The following is a 20839-nucleotide window of genomic DNA, read 5'->3' on the forward strand; positions in this document are numbered from 1 at the left end:
CTACAAAGAGCCACTGAATATTAATAATGCAGGGGTATACATTTATATAAGAATATAAATTATAGGTGTTATATTTAATGCATATTACTTTTTTCTTTGAAACAACTCTGATATATTTATATATAAAAATGATAATTTCTTCTAGCAATGTTTTATGAAATAATGTTGTGTTTACTTTGTAGAGCAGTGTGTTTCATTACATAATGGCTATACATTTATATTTCAGGGAACATAGAAAACAGTTTGTTACTGTGTTGTGTGGGGCGTTTTTTTAATAGAAAAGACCGTGGGAAAAATAATATATTACTAATATCAGTCTCATGTAAGTTCACTTCTCCTGTGGTTCAAGAGAAATGCATTAGTTACAGCTTGTTAAACAACAAAATGAAAGTCAATTGTTTGAATTGAAGTATATCTTCTATCAGTTAGCATTTAGTCAAGTTTTTTCCTGATAACTCTATTGACAGAAAACTCCAGTTTAGCTCTTAGCTTGCTCATGCATTTGAATTTCAAAGAATTCATTTATTCACTTGTCTACCTGTGACAAACAGAATTAATGTATGTGCAAGGTAGTCCTCCGCTTTCTGTGACAGCAAATGGGAATGATGACAGCTAATGCTGAAAAGCCGCCTCCTGGGGAATTCACACTGTTGGAGGAATTTGTTCATATGACAGTTTCCTGTAGAGCTAATCTTTTGAGAAAGCAAAGTTTCTAGGTAATGGATGTGGGTTTCTCATATATCGCATATGTATGTCATTACTAGAGATTTAAACTCTCTAAAATTTTGAGTTTTATTTTTTCTTTTTTCAGTAAAACTTTAATATGTAAATCCCGTTTCTGTTTAAGGTAATTGTTTCAGGTAAAAAAGACAGAGATGTATTTTCAAAGTTTTAATTTATTATTATATCTCTTTAGTTTCAGGCACTGCATGCTGTGTCGCACACGCTGGTTTTACTAGGAAAGAACAACATACTAAGAAATTCTTTAATATCTCTTCTACTATCAGAAGTACGTCGATTTGCTGAGCAGCTCTTGCAAGCTTACCAGGTACTGTCATCTTTTCTTTTGGAGAAAGGCCCAAGCATGGTATTGGGGAGTGTTTTTTCTGTTCGGACTGCTGGAGAGGGAACATGTAATTTCCAAACTAAATTCATAGTATGTTTGAATTTTAGTCAGAAAGGTTTCATAAAAGCTGGTTTTGGACAACGTAGACAATGAGCTGTGTCTTATTTTAAGTCACCAGTATCTTACCAGAGTTACTGGTGGCAGTCAAAAGTGAACAGACTTTAAACAAATGTAAGGATAGGGAAGTGTGTAATAAAAATAAAATCAAACCAAAACACAATTGGATTTTAAGTATAAATGAATTGCTTGTTTTTAACATTATTTAATCTCACCTGTTTTAACAGAATTAGTCATCTCTCCTTTCAGCAGAGTTTTTAGCAGTGGCAATACATAATTCTCCTGAGTTCCACACTGATGAAAACCTTACACTGAGCATTGCACTTTGCTGAGTTAGTTGCTACAGTACTACTTAACCTTGCCATACTGTAATTAAGTATTGCTTTCATATTTGGTACATAAAATTTATTTCTAAAAATTTCTAAAGGAAGTTTGACTCCTCTTTAGTTTTGCTTTACGTTGGAAAGAATCATATATTTGATTTTAAGATAATAGTAAGAGACACTACAAAACTGTGTAACTTGCAGTTGAGAAGATGGAAGGAAATTAGTGTCTTGTGATTTTGACTGTAAAAGAATCTCTTTAACCACACAAGTGATTTTGATTTTTCTAATGGTAAATTGTTTTATTACTGGCTGTGTAATTCATATATGTATGGGAAGATAGTAAAAGATTCTATTCATATATAAATATGGAGAAGTTTGTAATTTAGTCCCTAAAAAATTCTTGTACCATAGCTGCTGATATAATAAATTGCTTAAATGCCAGTCTCACTAAGGTGGCTTGATACCCCTAGTTAATGTGTACTTTGTTTGTTTGTTTTCAAACCTCTGGGAAAGCTGCTTGATTTTCTTACCCCCTCCACCCACACTGTTAAGAAATGGAATCCTTCTGTTGTACTTCCTGGAGCAACTGAAGAAAGTTGTACTGAGCACTGAAAGGAAGGTACCTGTGCAGTGGGAGGAAATGGGAGATAATTTCCAGAGGGACAGAAATTTGTACTTTATTGGAGGGAGAAAAAAAAAATCTTGTGAATTTATTCTGTTTTTTCATACTTAGTATATGTGACCTGAAATTTGGGACAGTAAAATGCACTTGTTATTTGACTTTTTCAGCTTCAGGATCAAATCCTTTTCCAGGTTAAGTCTTTGTAACCTGCAGCCCTCCCTCTCTCTAGTTTTAATTACCTTGCATTTGTGCTCACTGCAAATCTTAGCCATTGTCAGTACATCCACAGTACTGATTTTCAGACTTTCTACTACCAAGAGCCTCAAAATACCTCCCACCTTTACAAGTGTGGAAATCTATGTTTATTATTGTTCAACAGGAAGCATAGAAAAATCTTCTGACAAAACACTTAAGCTTCACTTTCACCCTTTTTCTTTAAACACCCTTTTCTGTTCACCCAGCAAAATAATTTAATTCACTCATGTTCCAGAATTTAGAGCCATGTTTCCATCAGGAGAGTTTCCTGCTCTCCTTCTGCTTCCTCCCACTAAGTTGTCAGTTTGCCTTCTGCTACTGAAATGTGGTAGACCCTTTTTTCTTTTTTTTTTTTTCTCCTCTTTTTTTTTAACTGAAATAGTAATTTATTTATTTATGTTTTCCTCACCCAGCATTGTAAGCACTTCTTGAAAATTAATGTATCTTGATCAAGCAACCACAAACCTTGGCCTCGAACAGGACTTTCATATAATCTTACCAAAGCTTATGGGGTTTCTTTTTGAGTCTTTTTAGAACATCTTGCATTTAAGTGACCATCAGTAGAATAAATGAGCTTCAGGCACTTAGGTGGGTACTCCAATGACTCAGTAATCTTGAAAAGTTCATCCTCCAACACAGTGTTGGCCTTTTTCTGGTAATAGTGAAAGGTTCAAGGTGGCTGAATTTGAAGCCACAGAAACTGTGTGTGTATCTGTTGCTGATATTTTGTAGGACTATAAGATTTTGAAAAGCTGCAGTTTGTATGGGGAAAGTAGTCAAAGTTCTGGTTTGCTTAACTTGCTGTGCAGTCAATGTTTTTAAAGTCTATGCATTCTTGCATTTAGTCCAAATAGATGTATTATATTAATTTACAAACCCTTATACATTCCGGATGTGATAATTATTTCTGGAAATACTGCTTAACAAAAACCTTTCTACTTAGCACAGTAGGACACTATAAACACTAGTATTTCTGACAACCTGTTTTACAGACCTGCTTCTCAATGTTTCTGAATTTGTTTAGCATTACTTTTGGTGGGCATGATTCCAAAAAGGATTAATTTTTTTTCTTGTTTTGTAATCAAGACTAACAGTATATCAGTTTGAAATATGCCAAATGACAGGTTTAAAAAATTCTTCATAAATTAGAATTTGTGAAAGGATAATACTTTGTATAATCAGATTTCTTTATCTGACAAGTATCTTAATCCTGTTTTGTTACTTAAGCAAAATTGCAGTTAATTGCAAAGGCGTTTCATGTCTTCCACTTAAGACAATTGAATTAGGGACTATGAATTTTAGTAATGATCAGAGGTGCGCAATACCTGTTTTATTTTTGTCTTGTTTTTTATTTCTCATTGCTGTTGTTAGATAGGAGAAATAAAGAAATCATCTGGGCCATGAATTCAGGTTAGCTTGCAATTAAATTTTAAATATTTGGTGAAAAACAAATTGAAAAAATAGCTTACTCATCCAAGCAAATTTATGGGTTATGTTTGTTTGTTTGTTTGTTTGTTTGTTTATATGAACATGTTTTCCGACACTGACTTGGACTGAATACAAAATTCTCTTTAATTTTTCTAGATTAATCATCTAGGTATCTCCACACTTCTGTTTTAACTTCCTCATTAAGACTTGAGCTCAGCTACAAATACTTTGTAAAATGTTTGCATTCCACAATATGCAACTCAGTATTCAACAATTTCTTGAACAGGAGGTGTGTTCAGCTCAGGTTGTGTAGGTTTGTGGATATGTCCTTTGATAAATATTGAAAATTTTTTACTTTAAAATTCTGTCTGATTTTAGCGAGTTTGTATCTGTGTCTTCTTGGAACAACCTTATCTGTGTATGGCCCACAGTTTTAAAAAGCTATCTGTGCTCCTGGCTTTACAAACTAAAAAAATAGGTTGACTGTAGGAGAGTGTATCATATGAACTGCACTGGAAAAATAGATACTACTTCTCTGATTTGTATATTTTTCACTAATTGACTAAATCATTAATCTTATAATATATTTCACATTAAGTTATCATATTAATAATAAAATTTTGTTTAATATTTGTGCAAATATTCCCATATGTCAATATAGAAAATAAAAATAAGGAAGGGATATGTAAAACAGTATAGTTATCCTGATTTTTTTTCTGCAGTTAAGATGAATTTCATGGGAGCAAACTCTCAAGCAAATTAGTAGTTTGCTTTAATTCATTTGAGTACTTCATCATGTGCTTAAAGTGAAGCTCCAGCCTGGGTCCCCTGAGGGGTCACAAGTCCTGCCAGCAAGCCTGCTCCACCCTGGGCTCCCCTCTTCACCCAGCCAAAGCCTCCTTTGGGCTTCTTTGTGGAAGCAAATGAAGGACTGAAATATTCCTGTGGCTGGAGACTGGAGAACCTTTTTTTTTCTCCTGGCAGGCCTGCAAATTAGAGATTGTGAATGTCAAGATGCACTAGCTCGTTGGCAATAAGTCCATCAGCAAAATTGAGTTTGCCTGGAGCTATGTTCAGCTAGATAACAGAAAGTTTTACAGTGCTAAGAACTGAGCTTTTAATGTCAGGGTTTGTTTTCATAAGCCATTCTCCATGCAGACACTCTGTATCCAGTGGATGCTCTGGTCAGGTATGGTACTCACTATATGCTTTATTCCAAATGCTAGTGTGTCTGATGTGGAGAATTCTTCAGGTAAGCTCCTCTTTCCAAGCAGTCTACTTCATTTATGCGGTATCTCTAATTTATTCGACCATAATGTTTATGTGTTGTAATAGAGTTTTTATATTTATTAGAAAAAAAGCTATTCTGCTTTTCCCAGATATGGTAGAAAATACCTAAAATCATTAATTGGAAAAAAACCAGCTGAGAATATTATGGAACTAGAAAAGTGATATCCATTTTGCAGTCCACTGTTGTTCAAAGTACTAAAATGGCTATCCAACACGTTTGGCTATAAAAACTATAAAAGTTTCTACTGTTGAATTTACTAATGCATCAGATTACCAATACTTCACCCAGGTAAAAGAAAAAAAGATTGATGGTATGTAGACCTCGTGAAAATAGTTAAAGTTATATCAGCATATCTGTTCATCCTTTTTAAGATGTCATTTATTTCCTTATTATGCTGGTAAGTACAGATTGTAACGTATTTCAAATAGCGAACTGTTGAAGATACTGCATAATAGTGCTCTGGGTAAATGGAAGATTAGTTTTTATTTCATGTGACTGCTGATGCTACTGGTAACAGAGGAAACAATGGCTGGATAGGATAATCAGTGGATCTGCATTTTGTCTCATAGATGTAAACCTAGTTTGGAGATACAGACTTGTAAAAACATTAAATTTTACCCTGTAAACAGGAGTGAAAGAATCAGTTGAGATTCAGTGTACATTGGGAGTGTGTCATACATCTTTGAAGTGTATACCTGCTTTTGCTGTATATGTCATCCCCTATTACAGATGAGATTTTAAGATGCATATGCCAGAGCTGGAAAATGACAAATGGTTCATGTGGTTTCTCTCTTTCCTCTCATACTGTCATAAAACGGTAGCACCAAGGAGAAAGGAGTTTAGAAGTTTTCTTACAGAGCTAAAAGGTAGCAGGGCTTTGACTGCATTTAGGTGCTTGACAAAATTGAGGATGACAATCAAAAAACCTCAGGTGTCCTTGGGAATACAAACAGCAAGTATTGTTTACATGAGGAGAACTCTATATTACTGTTGACTACGGAATTATTACTCTTAAAATTGGTGAATCATCTTATTAATGGAAACATAATACTGACGAAGTACTTAATTACAGAAATCAGATTATATCATACTTGAACAAGTAAATAAGTAATGTTCCTGGAAATATTTTTGTCTTGAATCGTGCACGAAATGCAGCCTTAAAAAAAAAAATAAACCTATTTGAATTCTTGATACAATAAAAAACAAGTGCAATGAAAACTGCTTTAACTTCCTTATTCTATGTGTTAATTCTGTCATTTTGCTATTGCTTTTTTTACAGCTCAGTTAATCCCTTTGCATGCTTGAAAGCAGAATGTGAATAAGGGAAAAGTACCTGATTTTTGTGGCATATGTAGTATACCTGCTAGTCTGGAAGACCATTTGATTATTTCTTAATTTGTGTCTCCAAATAGGTAGTTTTAATGTTCCTGTTAACTTCTTTTCTTCACGGTACATTCTTGCTTACTGACTGTGATTTGCAAAATGGAATGATGTTGCAGAAAGTTAAGCACTGCTTCTTCAGTGCTTTTGGATATTGGAGTTGTATATGTGAATTAGCGTATATACCACATGTACTCTTAAAAGTTTGGTTTACAGGCAAGGTAACATTTTGTTACAAATATAGCCTCTGATTTTCTTTCTTCTCTTGGAGAATTGTTTAAAGCCTTCATTACGATGTACTTTTAGTACAGCTTCACTAACTAGTTTTGCAGTTTATTTGATGCTTTAGTATTTCATATCTTCATAAAGTGGAAAAGTAAAGAGTTGTAGCCCCAGAATTTCTAACTAGAGATTAGTGGTATAATGGATTTCTGTTTGAAAGAGTAATTACAGTTGATAATTAAAACTGGCTTTAAAGAAGAGCCTATTTAAGTATAAAAAATGTAAATGCAAACTGTGGAATGATAGTGGATACTGCTGAAATCATCACTTCATCTTTCTTTCACAATATCCTTCTCATTTTATAGGACACATTAATATATTTGGATTTCTTAGCTTCCCACTCACCTGCCCCTCTCAAAGCCTGTGGGACAGTCCTGTACAAAATTACTTAGAACATCAGCTTGCCCCACTGGAACCTCGTTTATTGGTTTGGGGTTTTTTTGCTAAAAATACCTTTGAAGCTGTGTTTATCTACCTATAGAGCTTATGCATAACTGTCACTGCTTTAAATCACAGTACCAGGAAGATTAACTGATGTTTGTTCAGTGCTTTCTGAAATGTTAAAGTACTTTTAAAAACTCATTATCTAGCTCACTGTGAGATGTTATAACCATTAAGCACATGCACAGTGCCATATCTTCTGCAGTGTCCCATGGTATGTCATCAAGCATAGAAAAACTGCTGCTGTTCTCGGCATGTTCTTCTTTGGTAAGCCATGCTTTTCCTTATGAGCTATAGCGAATGCCACCACACCCAGAAAGTAGCTGCTGTCCCATGTTTGGCTCTGAAACATGCAGATGATGTACAAGTGATTAATAGAGTAGGTTTACGTCTGGGATGAAAGGGTTGGCTACCTGGAGTTTGTTTTGTAGCTAAGGTTGGGACTATGGCTTACACTGCTGAGATCTGCAGTGGGTTAAATCTGGTTTCATAGCTTATCTTAAATTTAGCTTAGATTTTGGGTGACAGCACTTATGTGGCTAGTTAAGGCTTAATCTGACAGGGCAGCAAACTACTATTAATGCTGTGTCTGGAGGGGGAGGCAGATTTCAGGACTAATGTCAGCAGCACCTCCTGTTCGTTGTTAGATTGACAGAAAGCGAGCAGCAACTGAGCATGTTTGGATCTGAGTGTTAGTGACATGAGTTGTTGAATTGGTGTTAAGGCAGAGACCGAAGCTTAGATGTCCAGGATTTGTGCAGCAGAGAATGCTTTGCTGAAGTTGAAGGTATTCCAGAAAGAAAAGTTGAAGTATGCTTGGGCAGGATATGATTTATATGGCTTGATTAGATTTAGGATTAAGACATTGTTGTTTGCAGTCTTGTTGCCTGTATTTCATCCAAGTCCAAGATACCTTTGCTGGGCTGAACCACAATTGTAAACACATGTGCACACATACACAGTCACAGAATAATTTATGGCAGCACAATCTGTATCGCGTATCTTGTGGAATTACTTCTTTCCTGCTGAAGTATACATTTGAAACACATGTAGCACTGGCATTACAGAATTAAACCTAGGAAATAATGTTATTGAATCCACTCCAGTTTAACTTCCTATTAAGTAAGAATAGATTCCTTTCACTTGATTCTAATAATGATACACATAGGGAGAAATAAGTTGAGTTAAAGGCATACATCAAGAAAATAGGAAATATAGAAGGAAAAAAAAAGTGTGCGTGCATTTCTGCTTTTTTGTAAACAATGGCATCCCAGGCTGCATAATTAGAGTGCAGCCTTTGAAGATTTAGGTTGCGTATTTTGAATTTCCTGGCATCTGTCAGTCCCTGAACTGAGTTCGTAAAGCACAATTAAACCTCTAGGTGTATTGTCTTAAAAAAAAGTAGTGCTGACCAGATGGGAGGGATCACCTGCCTCAGTTTGCTGGCAACAACACTTCCCCTCAGGCAGCCAAGGATACAGTTGGCCACCTTCACCACAAGGACTCAGTGTTGATTCCTGTTCAGCTTGCTGTCTTCCAGGGCCCCCAGATTCTTCTCCACCCGGTTGCCTTGCAGCTGTCAGCCACCAGCCTGTACTGTGGATGGGGTTATTCCTCCCCAGGGGCAAGATTTTGCATCTCCCTTTGTGGCAACTCAAGATTCCTTTTGGCCAGTTTTTCCAGCCTGTTAAGGTCCATCTGAATGGTAGCACAAACCTGTGGTGTGTCCATCACTCCTCCTGTTTTTGTATCATCTCCAAACTTGCTGAGTTTAGAGATGATAAAAAACTCTCTTGTCCCGGCTGTTCATGAAGTTGTTCAACAGTACTGGTGCCAGTGTCAGCCCCTGGGGTGCCCCCTCAGTGAGTGGCCTCCAGATGGCTTTTATACCTCTGATCACAACACTCTGAGACCAGCAGTTCAGGCAGATATCAGTTCACCTCACTGTCCACTTACCAAGCCTGTAAATCTATGGTGAGTACCTGTATTCCCCTGTGTGCTCCTTCTTGAAGACAGACTTCTGTTTTCTTCCAGTCCTCAGGAACCTTTCCTGATTGCCATGAGTGTCCAAAGATAATTGAGTGTCCTGGCCATGACATTGGCCAGCTTCCTCAGCAGTCACAGATGCATGCTGCCAGGTCCCATGGACTTCTGTGTATCCAGTTTCTTTAACCTGATTTTTCTCCATTGCTTGTAAGTGTTTCTTATGCCAGACTTTCCCACTGGTCTTAGGGACATGGGATTTGGCAAGGCTGGTTTTACCAGTAAAGATCAAGGCAAGGAGAGCACTGTGTCCTTTGTCATCAGTTTCTTTGCCACATTTTTCGTCATCTTCATTTTGCTGCTCATATACCTGTAGAAATCTGTCTTGATGTACTTCACATTCCTTGGCAGAGTCAACTGGAGAAGTGCTTCCTCCCAATTGACCTGAGCCTGTTGTAGCATTCCTTTTTATTTTTGCCAGGAGGTCTTTGTTCATCCATGCAGGCCTCCCAACACTTTTGTATTCCTGTACATTAAGTAAACTGTTCTTGAGCTTGAAGGAGGTGATCCTTCAAAATCAACGAACTCTCCCAGACCCTTCTTTCCAGGGCCATAGCATGTTCGATTTTCACAAATAAATTCCTGAAGAGACCAAAGTCTGCTCTTCTGATGCTCAAGGTGACAATCTAGTTTTTTGATTTTCATAAATTTTCAAGCAATAGGTGAGATTATAGTTGCAAATTAGTTGAGTTCCTGAGAGAAGTGTTAAGTCCTATAGAGGCAAGTCACTTCTCTACGTACCAAGGAGTAACCCTCTTCAGGAAAGCTTATAGGAGCTTCAGTAATGGTCTTGGAGTTACAAACCAGTGAAGATGATGATTATCATCATTATATGAAGATAGTAATTCATAAGGAAGCCCACAGAGTTTGTGGGAACATAAGGTGAGTATTGAGACATGCTCTGAAACTCCTTATTTTTCTTGAACACCCTCTAGAAAACCTTTGCATACACATAACACGTAAGAAGGTGAAACAGAGGCTGGGCTCTGTTCTGGAGGATAGCCCATTACCTACTAAGTTAGCCATTAGTCTTCCAGAGCTAGAAGATATTTCAGAAGGACCATAAATAACAGCTACAATAAAGTATATTCAAGTACGTTCCATATCTTTGCTGTTATTATTCTTTTATTATTTTAATGAAAGAAATAGAGATGCTAATGTGTTGCTGTCCTAAAAATTGTTGTCATTTTGAACTTGTCTGATTTTTAAGAAGGGTCTTTAATAACTTGAGCAAGGAAACCTGAGCATTCAAAACCTGCCTGGATGCATTTTTGTGCGATCTGCTCTAGGTGAACCTGCTTTAGTAGGTGCGTTGAACTAGAAAGCAAAATTGTTTCTCTAGAAACCTTAGTATGTGCGTATTTTAGGACCTGTTTTGTTTTATATCAGGATGTGTAGATTAGTTGGGAAGCTTGACAAACCTTTGTGTCCACTCATGTTAGAGATCATACGTTCCTTCTGCTGCTGGGGCAGGTATAGTACTGCTAGTTTAGCAATGCAGAGGGAATGGGGAAACCACCAAGGATTACTGGGAACTTGTTTTACATCTAGAGCAGTTCTTGCCACTAGCAAGAGTATCATCAGCATGGTGGTTCCTCCACTGTGATTAACCTCACTTCTGTGTCCATCCAGATATCTCGAATTCTCATTGTCAAGTCTTTTCTGTCTGGTACCATTGTATTACTGCTAGATCATTGATGTTATCACACCAACCTTCCAGTCACCTCAATCTCATCACAGGTATCTTCCTTTTACTTCTGTCAGCCCTGGTTACCTATCAATTCCTGTCTGTCTTTCACAGACTCTTAGCTGAGGAGCCAGGAGGAGGCAGCACCATCTGGGGCTAAAGGAGACAAGCTTTTAAGATTGAAGAGTCTTTCTCATTAAAAATAAGAAGTAATTCTAGGTATTTACTGTTTGGGTGTTTGTTTTTTTTTTTTTTTTTTGCAAAAGTAAATGGTGTACGATTCCAGTTGGCATTTCCAAAATGGACAGCAAAATGTGAGTAGTGCTTTGAGCTTCTGTCAAGTAAATGTGTTCTTGGAAGATGGTATTTTACCGTCTGGTGAAAACAGAATAAATTTTCAGATATATCCTGTGAAAAGAATACTTACCTGTCTCAGTAACAAGACAAAAGAAACAACTTTCATACAACAAAATTCACCCACGCTGTAGATCAGGTAGATGTTGAATATTAGTGGTTTCTGTCATAGGAGCTTGTTTTCATTTGTTTGTAAATTTTGGCAAATGTCAACCACGCAGACTGAAACCTTTTTCTGTAGATGTCTGCCTCACCATTTTTGTACGTACTTTTAATTTTATTTTTGTTTCTGTGAGTTCACGTGTACAAGTTTAAAGAGAAAGGCATAATGTCCACAGCTTTCACAGAAGCCAGTGGGAGCTGTGCTTTGAATTATGCAGTTCTGTGTAATGCGGGCATTGTAAGATCATATCCTAGCCAGCCAAGATTGGTATGAGTGGCTACTTTGATTGTTAAAAGATTCTTTGGAAAAGGATGAAAGCATAACCTTTCTCTAGAAGTGGTTGTGAACTTAAACTGATATTGGTAGTATGCGTAGAATTACAGCAATGATGGTCATAAAAAAAAAAAAGTAGTAATAATTCTGTATTCAGAGCAGAAACTGAATGCTACACATTTTAAGTCCAGGCATATAACAAGGATAGAAAAAGTACTGAATACTTTTTCTTCTAAGTCAGCATCATCCATCCTCTACAATAACAGAAGCAAGTACCCTTGCAAAAAACAAAAAACCCACCCCCACAACCATAGCAGGTGATCACATAATTAAAACTGTAGGCATAAGATTGTCAAATTATGCTTATAATGTCATTGTATTAATTTAAAATTGCCATTCCTAATAAAAAGCAGGTGGCTAGTAGTACATTAAGAAACTATATAAAATAAATGAGACAATTAATATGCAATATTAAAGAACATAGTCTGAATCATACTCCTGATTTTCCTCAGTGTTTCCTGATTCTGCTAATGAATCCTCTGACAGCCTTTGCAATATGTCCCGCTAGTTCATTCTACATGGTGGTTGCTCAAGAGTCGTTCAGCACTACTTAGCTTAGAGGAAGGTGTGCTTTGATTAGTGTATGAGTTTAATGAATCAGCAGTTTACACCTATAAAATGAATTAATTATATAAAAGACAGTTCCTTCTAAACTATGCCAGTCTGTTTTTCTGGAGTATAGATACCACTGTAGAAAAAGTGGAGGAAATTAACGTTAAGGGAAAGTATAAAGCTGCTAAGACTTTCCTTGTGCATGGTTTGATGAAAAGGACAAGGGTTTCTGCTCCCATAATGTTTTTAGAAGGGCACATGGAGATTAAACTTCTTACAGAATTCTCTTTTTTGCATAATAGTATTGTTATTTGCTAGATGGCATCTTTAAAATGTAGTCATCTATCTATATATTTGCTATACTAGTCATCTTAAATAGGTAACTTTTGAAATTATGGAAGACTTAATAATATTGTGTCAAAATGTGTCCATTATCCTTAAATAGTGTTGCCAAAAAGACCAAACTGTAAAAGGTGCTTTATGATGGGGAGTGTGGAATGTTGGCCAACATTCATTACAATTATGGTAGTATATAACTAGGCATGCTGTGCTATAGAGAGCCAGTAGATCAAAATTTCAAGAATATATAATGTTTACTAGAAATAATGTTTATTGGTAATTTTTGTTTTGTTTTTGTTTTTAAAGTTTTTGATCTATTTAAAACAACAGCAAGTCATACTATAGGGCATTTTCATGTCCGGTAGGGAATTTGCATGGGATTCTTTGTGTGCATGTTCAATATGTTTTAAGATATTGTTGACAAAATTTGAGTTTCCATAAAATAATATAGAAAAGAGAGAGGTGAGAGGGAAGAGCAGTTGTAATAACTTTCCAAAACATGAAAAGTTGTTGTGCAAGGAGTAGTCCTCCTGACTCCTGGAGCGAACAAGAATAAATGTATTTGGTGATCAATGTTACATATCAAACTTCTTTTAATTAAGATATTCAGGTGTGTTCATGAAGAGCATCTTGTGGGGTGACCGACCTAAAGTCTCAGGGTGAGCACTGAGACTAGAACACTTAATGGACTTTTTCAGCCATAAATCTACTCTCCTATTTATATATTCTATTAACGTCGATAATTATGTTCAAGGGAGGGAGAAGGAGGCAAAACTCCACTGCAGTTTTGTTCTGCTCCTGAGTTTTGGAAGAAATTGAAGTGCTATATTAATTAAATGTGCAGATGCTAGTTTTGTGGGGATTGGCATAATGAGGATTTAATAATTAATGCTGGTAGGTCAGGAAAGAGGTTTTACAGAAAATTTACAAAATTCAACTCATTTTAGAAAATTACTAACACGTTCCACAGTCAGGATTTCAAAGTGCAGAAGGTTAAATCTCTCTTCTTCAGGAAGTAATAAAAATTCAGGATGTAGATTAGATGTGTCCTGGCAGGGATTTCTAATGGGTGTTTTTTTTGCGCAGAAGTGACTGGTTTGCGTCAGAGGAAGCCTCTCGGGGTTTTCGCATTTGGAGTCCTGTGAATTCTATATTTCTTAGGCAAATTACTTTTGATGTCCCTGCTTATAGTCAGTATTCACTGTAACACCTGTGTATAATATATTTCATCTATAAAGTTGGAGAAAATGATAATTTTAAGAGAGGTCTTGGAAAGTGGGAGAAGAATGCAGCTGAAGACTGGACTGCACCTTTGATCAAGACCTTACAGAATTGTGCTCCATTACAGTGGTGCTGTACATTTGTATAAGGATCTGAATAATTAGTTGCTTACAGCTGTATTCACTTGAGTAGCATTTCAAATAATATGTATCGTTCTGGGTTGTTTTATGCTAATGACAAAATTAATAATATTCAAGAGCCCTTTTGCTCGTTTTTAAATATTTCTATTTATCATAAGAGCTGTTCTTCAAAATGTATTTTAGCATACATTTCAATTTTAGAACATACATCTTAACTTCCCTGCAAACAATTTTAAATGCATTTGAAAGTAAAATTATATTATTGATTCGTAGATTCTGAGGTCAGATGGAGTTATTTAGTTCAAGCTCCTTTCTGTACAGGCAATAAATTTTTCTAGAGGTACTGAAAGCTGTTATTGATTCTCTTCATTTTTTACAATTATTCTTCTCTTCCTTCTTTAATAATAGCTTGTGATTTTTTGCCCTCTATCTGAACTTTATTGTCTAGAATTAAGTAATAGTTTAAGAAAAAAAGAAGTCCTGGTCAAGGCTGATAGAATAAGACGAAATGGTAGTACAGCTGCATAAAGTTCTGTAGTGCTATATGTAAAGATACATAGTAAGCTAGGTAAATTATGAATTAAGAGTAAGCAATTGTTCAAGCAACTGGTTTCATGTTGAATCAACCTGAATTGATAGTATTAACTAAATATTGTGGGTTTTTGTTATTAATCATGTATTTATTAAAATATATGAAAAAAAAAAATCCATCTGGTGGAAACAACATTTTTACTAGAACTCATTTGAAAGAAGCATTACAAAGGCCTAGAATACTCTGAAATTTTCATTATCAGTTAAGATAGTTAGGTATTATCCAGTCTTGAATGTGTTGTGGTCTGATAGCATTCTGTGTGCTGCTAGTCCTGTTTTAACTCAAAAAACGCATCCAGAGCCTTTTGGAATGGCTAGAGGACTCAATTTTTCAGTCAAATTGCATTAAACCTTTGGACATAGAATATGATAGTATTATACAGGTGCTGTACTTGTTTGGGTACTTTTAAAGTAATTGAAGAAGTATTTAAAACGAGAATTGAGATTTTGTTTACACAAGTATAATTGAGTTTCCTGTTATCTAGGATTTATAATTTTTTCTTCTACTTCACACAATCCGTATTTTGTATTCAGTAATTTGTATTGTGATCACATGTAAAGCATGATTTGATCAAATTTTGTTGTTTGTGAAACGTGAACTCTTAAATAATGCTACTTGCACTTGTCAGTGATGTCTGCCATGCTTGTCTCCCCTACATGATGCTCTGAAATATGGTTCTCTACATCTGTCTCTTTATTCACAGGGAGTAAGTACCATATTTAGCAGACCTGAAGTACTGTATTTACATTTTCAAACTTATGGGCCACTTCTGTTATGATTCCTGTAAAAAGGCAACAGTTACAGTAATGCATATTCAGTAACAAATACAAGTGTCTGGTTTAAAGAGAGAAGAACAAACTTTAATAGTGTAAGTTGTCTCTACTATTTTGCAATAATTTTCATGTCGTCTGTATTTGCTTTCTTTGATTCCTCTTGTTTGAACAGTTTTAAATTGCAGCTTAAGAAATTCAAAGAAGAAATTGAGTGGAGATTTTTAGGGATTATCAGGTTACAAACAATAAGGTATTTGAACTGGTCCAGCAATTCAGACTTGTTCCGTCTTACAGTGTTGGAATGGGGAAGAAAATTTACGGTTTGAATGTAACACCCCAAAAGATGTAGCCAAAATAAGCTGTACTAACCATAGCAAAGATGAAAAATACATTTCATACGTACCATGGCAAATCTTTTGTTCTTTCTGGTGACAGGCAAAGCAATTTTGGGGGGGAGGGGGTGTCTTGCTTTTCTGTATGAGCTTGGCACCCCATGAGTCTCGGGTCCTGTGGGACAGCACAGGATTTTTTTTCCGTGTTGAGGCATATTGATTTAATTGTCCTTGTGGTGTATTAATGGTCCGCAAGAGCAGCAATGAAAAAATTTCTTATCAAATTGTAACTGTTTCTGTCATTGGCAAATGAAAAGCTATTTTTTTTTCAGAAACCTGAATAGTTAAATGTAAAAGCATTGCATCTGAAAAACAAACTCAGATATAGGCAGCCAGTTACAGTTGACATATTTCTAACAAGACCTTAAGGGCTTTGTTGCTGTAGGGAAATACTGCAATTAATGTGAAATCTAGTAAGTGCACGTCTCTCTGCTAAGTTAATAAATAAAACATAGATGGGTTTTATTAGCTGCCAATTGTATTCAGGAACACAGGCAGTGAACTGTGATACTTAAAATAAATTGGCATCTTACAAATACTATTTTAGAAATAATTATAGTCCCTGAAATGATTAGCCATAATAATAAATTTTACTTTTCCCTTCTTCATGTTATTTTAAAATTAATTCACTATAAAAATTAAACTATGATTTTGTGATTTAATCAAATATCTGTTGGTGCCAAGATCTTTGTGGTGTAGAAGAAAGGTCTCCTTCCTTTGATACGCCTTATTTGCAGTCCAAACTATTAAATGTTATGTTTGTATTGAACATAACACTTTTTGAACAGGAAACTTTGTGTTTCTGTAATATTCAGCATTTACATAGAGGACAGAACTGTGCTCCAGTTAATTAATAACTGTACAAGCATAAAGGGAATTCCATAGCAGTCAGGCCCCATTGCCTTTTTGGCAAACGAAATATCCTGTTGAAATAGATCTTCTAAGCAGTGATCTAGGGCTTAATATACACGTTTGATATTTTAATATGGGTCTTGACATATATTAATTGTGAGAAATACTACAAAGGTTCTCTGGAAAGAACTTGATACCTTCTCTTAATAAAGTGTTAGGCTATTGCAGATGATGTTTCATGTCTCCACTTTTTCAGTTCCGGTCACAATATCATATGGAATAGAAATGTCCTTTTCTTCTTCCACTTGAGAATTGGAGGAGAAACCACTCTTGACTATTTCTCGTTTCTTTTTGTAACTACTTTGCATAACTACTAATTTTCTGTGCTTTTACTTTACTTTTTTCCTAACACATTTTAAAGTTATTACTTTTTTTCTTTAACTCTACCACCTATATTCTGTGATCCCTTTAGCTTTTGTCATCATTTACTTGTGTTATAGTTTTTTACCTTACCTTCGGGGCCATTAATTGCCTCCTCTTCTGTTCCCTACATATAGATTATTTAATGTTTAATCAGTGCTTTCACATTTTCTTCTAATGGGTTCATTTTTACATCAGCATACTTTGTAATGTTGATACTTGAAAAGTTCAGCTTACAAGGAAAAATAATGGCATTCGTAGTTTATCATCTTTAAGATAAAGCTATTTATCTTTCTGAAAGACAATTAAATTCATTTTCTGGGAAAAATAACATTATTTTTTTTCTTTGAACTTTCAAATCAAGCAGTGTGGTCTTTGTGGTCTCCTCTAGATTTAAAATTGAATGCTCTGTAAAATCATCATACTACATTATTTAATACTTTCAGATATGTGATCACCAAGAACTTGGAATTCTTTTTTCAGGGTGGGCTGGTGAGTCACTGTCACTGTCCATTTGGCATTTTGCTGTCAGCCAGGTTTTGCTGCCTTTCTCACAGCTTTTTGCAGCTCTGTCAACTTTGCATTTTTAATAAATGTTCCCTGCCATTTCACTGCATGATTTGCTCTAAGACTGTTGATTTTCCTAGTTTCAGAGCTTCTTAGTTTTGATTATGTTTACAGCTAAACTACTATTAATCTTATGGTTTTAAAATATTTATAATTTTATCTTGTATGGTTCTTGATATTAAAAAAAAAACCTAACATAAATTCTATGAACTGTAAGACTAAGTGCTATTTCACAGAGGGACATAACTGAAAAAAACCCCACAGTTTGTGCCTAGTTCCTAGTGTGAAATCTTCTAGCAAGCTCCTGGTACAGTGCTGGGAAAGAGGTGAATATTTCAGAATAGGCTTGACAGCAATTGGATACAACGGGTGGGAGATAGCTATTCTAAGAAGTAGGAAAAATTAAATACATTGTTTTTTCTTAAATTTGATTTTTTTTGTGCAACTTACCTGTAGGGTTGCAATTTATAAACCCAAAGTGGTTCCCTTAGTTTAAGCACCCGAATCTTTTATTTCAAGTTGGAAATGGGAAGGAGATTTGCATATGTCCTTTTAAATGAAGCCAGTGTGTACCATTGCTTCTGATATTCCATTTTCTTACAGGGAATTACTTTCTTAGGAAATTATAGATATGTACAGCCTAATCAGTGATTTAGACTAACAGATTGCAGTGTTCTTCACAGCTTTCTAAATTCTCTATTATACTACTTGAAATACCGCTTATATAATATTCACATTTGATTAGCAAGCACATCAAAAACAGTTTGGGACTAAACAGGGAATGTGATTCATAGAAAACACTTGTCACTTGTGTCACTTTCCACAACATACAAGGATTAGCAGCATGGGGTGACTCTTGTCTGACACATTATGTTTTTCCAGTCTTGATAAATCACGGTTTCACATCAAAGCTACATTTAAGTATTACCCTTATGCTTATAGGTCATTTATATTTGTATTACATTTACTCATCTTTCCTTTTGTTTACTTACACACACCGTTAACATCCAGAGTTCCTCCTGACAATAGACTATCAGACTTGCATTAGTCTTTTAAGCATCTGTGTCAGTATGTTCTAGTGTTGCTACTGTCATACTGCATCTTCCTAAAGCATTTCTGAACGTGATTGTCTGTAGCAAATACTGCAGCTACTGGCATAATCACTGTAGTTGAATTAGTTAACTTTTTCAAAAAGACTTGCACAAAGTCAAAATACACCTAAAAAAATGTACCTGTGTTCTTCTGGAATTTTTCCCCCCAGTCAGTGACTGTCTTCTCAAAGGTTTGTAATATAAAATGCAAGGGGAGCATTCCAAAAGAACAAGTCATTGACTGCTATTCAAAACTGCTTACAAACATGAATGTTATAAAAACTAGTAGAATGGCAATTGCAGTCTCAGTAGAATATTAATGTGGTAGTTTGCATAAAATAGGCCTTTGTTATGAGTTTGTTTTATAGGTGAGCCAGTGTAGATTGTTTTCAATATGGAATATGACATGCAGTGATATTAAGAAAACCTAGTTGCACATATTGCCATCTCTTAATATGCAATTAAATACAGTTTTAAATCCTAAGATTAATCATACTGCATGCAAGAGCAGCAAATTAAAAACCACTCTGAGTATTTTGTCATTATTCTTTCATCAATTACTGTAGCAAGCTGGTGCTGCCTATTGTAGATCTAAATTTTGAAGATTGCAGTTAGTGTAATTTTTATTCATAATTGTAAGGAATTATTATTTTGTTTAACCCTTAAGAGTGAGTTCTTTAAATTTAATTTCACATCATTCATCAAGTACAGAAAATAGATTCTTAGCTCTTATTTCCATGCAGAGCAACTACTCTAAAATATTATTAGGATTATGAGATAAACTGGTCAAGATATAGGTGATGAATTGTAGCAGATTTGGTCGTCATAATGCCTTGTCAGAAAATAGATAACAGAATAGAAGGGGTTTGGATAAAACCAAAAGATGTAGAAACTTGTGAAGTCATCTATTCTGAGAGAAAGATTGTGATTGAAAGAGGAAACAAATCAAAATTACAACAGAAGTATAAACCAGTGTGTGATACAAAAAAGATAAACTAAGTGTTTTTCTACCCTTTATCATTATGAAAGAACTAGATGGCATTGAAATTTGAAGGTAAAAAAAAAAAACTTGCCTCTGAGAAAGACACACATTTGTTCAAAGGTAATATCTAGTATAGTTTCTTCCCTGATCTTCAGATCCTGCGTGGAAACTTTCTAGCTACCCTCTCTATGTTGGATATTCCATGAAAATTCTTGTCATATGAGCTAATTCTCTGTAATCTTTTTTTCTTCTCCGCTTTATTCTTTTGCTTTGGCCTATTGCTCCCACTTCAGATATGTTTTTCTCTGAGGCAATAATTTTCGGCCAATACTTTGTGGTTCTCTGAAGATCCACATCTGATGGATCCTAAAGGGTGAGTAAGAAGAGTAGATTGGGGAAATACTGTGATTCTAACCTTTATCTTGTTCTCATAAAATGTCATTAGAACATGCTGCAATTTATACAAGGAGTCCTAAATGTGCTAAAAAAATTCAAAAACTGCAATTGCTTCTTGAAAACCCTCACTCAGTGTTTTTGAGTGTTTCCAAAGCTGTTTTAGTTTTTTAGAAGGAAAATGGGGCACCTGGTAGCAAGGATGGGAAGACCAGACATGAGTAGAATAACTTTCAAATTTTAGGAACAATGCATGTGGATTGCTTCCATAAAAATATTTAAGAGTTACCCACCTGATCTATTTTTTTTTTTCTGGTACAAATGTGGTGGAAAAAAAAGCATTGGTTCACGAAGGATTTTCTGTTGTCTATCTGAATGTCCCTACAATTACAGTCTTGCTAATAGGTGAATATATTTCTCCTTTTTGGCTGTTGTGCACTTTTGATAGTAAGGCTGTGTTTTAAGTCAAGCAGTACGAAGTTCAAAGAGAACTGTGAAATAAAAGATGTTTGTTCCAAACAATGATGATTGCCAACTGATGAGTGAAGAACACAGAAAGCTGACTTTTCAAGTTCTACTACCTTTTATCAACATTAGGAAGAAATTCACAAAGCTTTGTACAGCTGCTACTGTTAGTAACTTTGTCAGTTAGCTCTAATAAAGCCAAAGAAAAGCAGCAAAAGCCATTGACTGTATCCAGGAGGAAGTCTTCAATCTCGTGTTTCAACACCTGCAGG

The 20839-nt window shown here is 35.3% G+C and overlaps 1 protein-coding gene across 8 annotated transcripts in view; it reads left to right on the forward strand.

The window, feature by feature from the left end:
* Window positions 1–20839, forward strand: part of MEI4 (meiotic double-stranded break formation protein 4) — a 149957-nt gene that overhangs the window by 111691 nt on the left and 17427 nt on the right. For all 8 annotated transcript variants that reach the window (XR_010471207.1, XR_010471208.1, XM_065056360.1 and 5 more), the window contains one exon: window positions 917–1048. Coding sequence is in view for 6 of the 8 variants with exons in the window: in XM_065056360.1 (XP_064912432.1) it covers window positions 917–1048 (132 nt within the window). In the remaining 2 variants the exon portion in view is untranslated. The remainder of the gene's footprint in view (window positions 1–916; window positions 1049–20839) is intronic.

The sequence above is a fragment of the Columba livia genome, chromosome 3 (genome assembly GCF_036013475.1).
Source record: "Columba livia isolate bColLiv1 breed racing homer chromosome 3, bColLiv1.pat.W.v2, whole genome shotgun sequence".
NCBI classification, from domain to species: Eukaryota; Metazoa; Chordata; class Aves; order Columbiformes; family Columbidae; genus Columba; species Columba livia.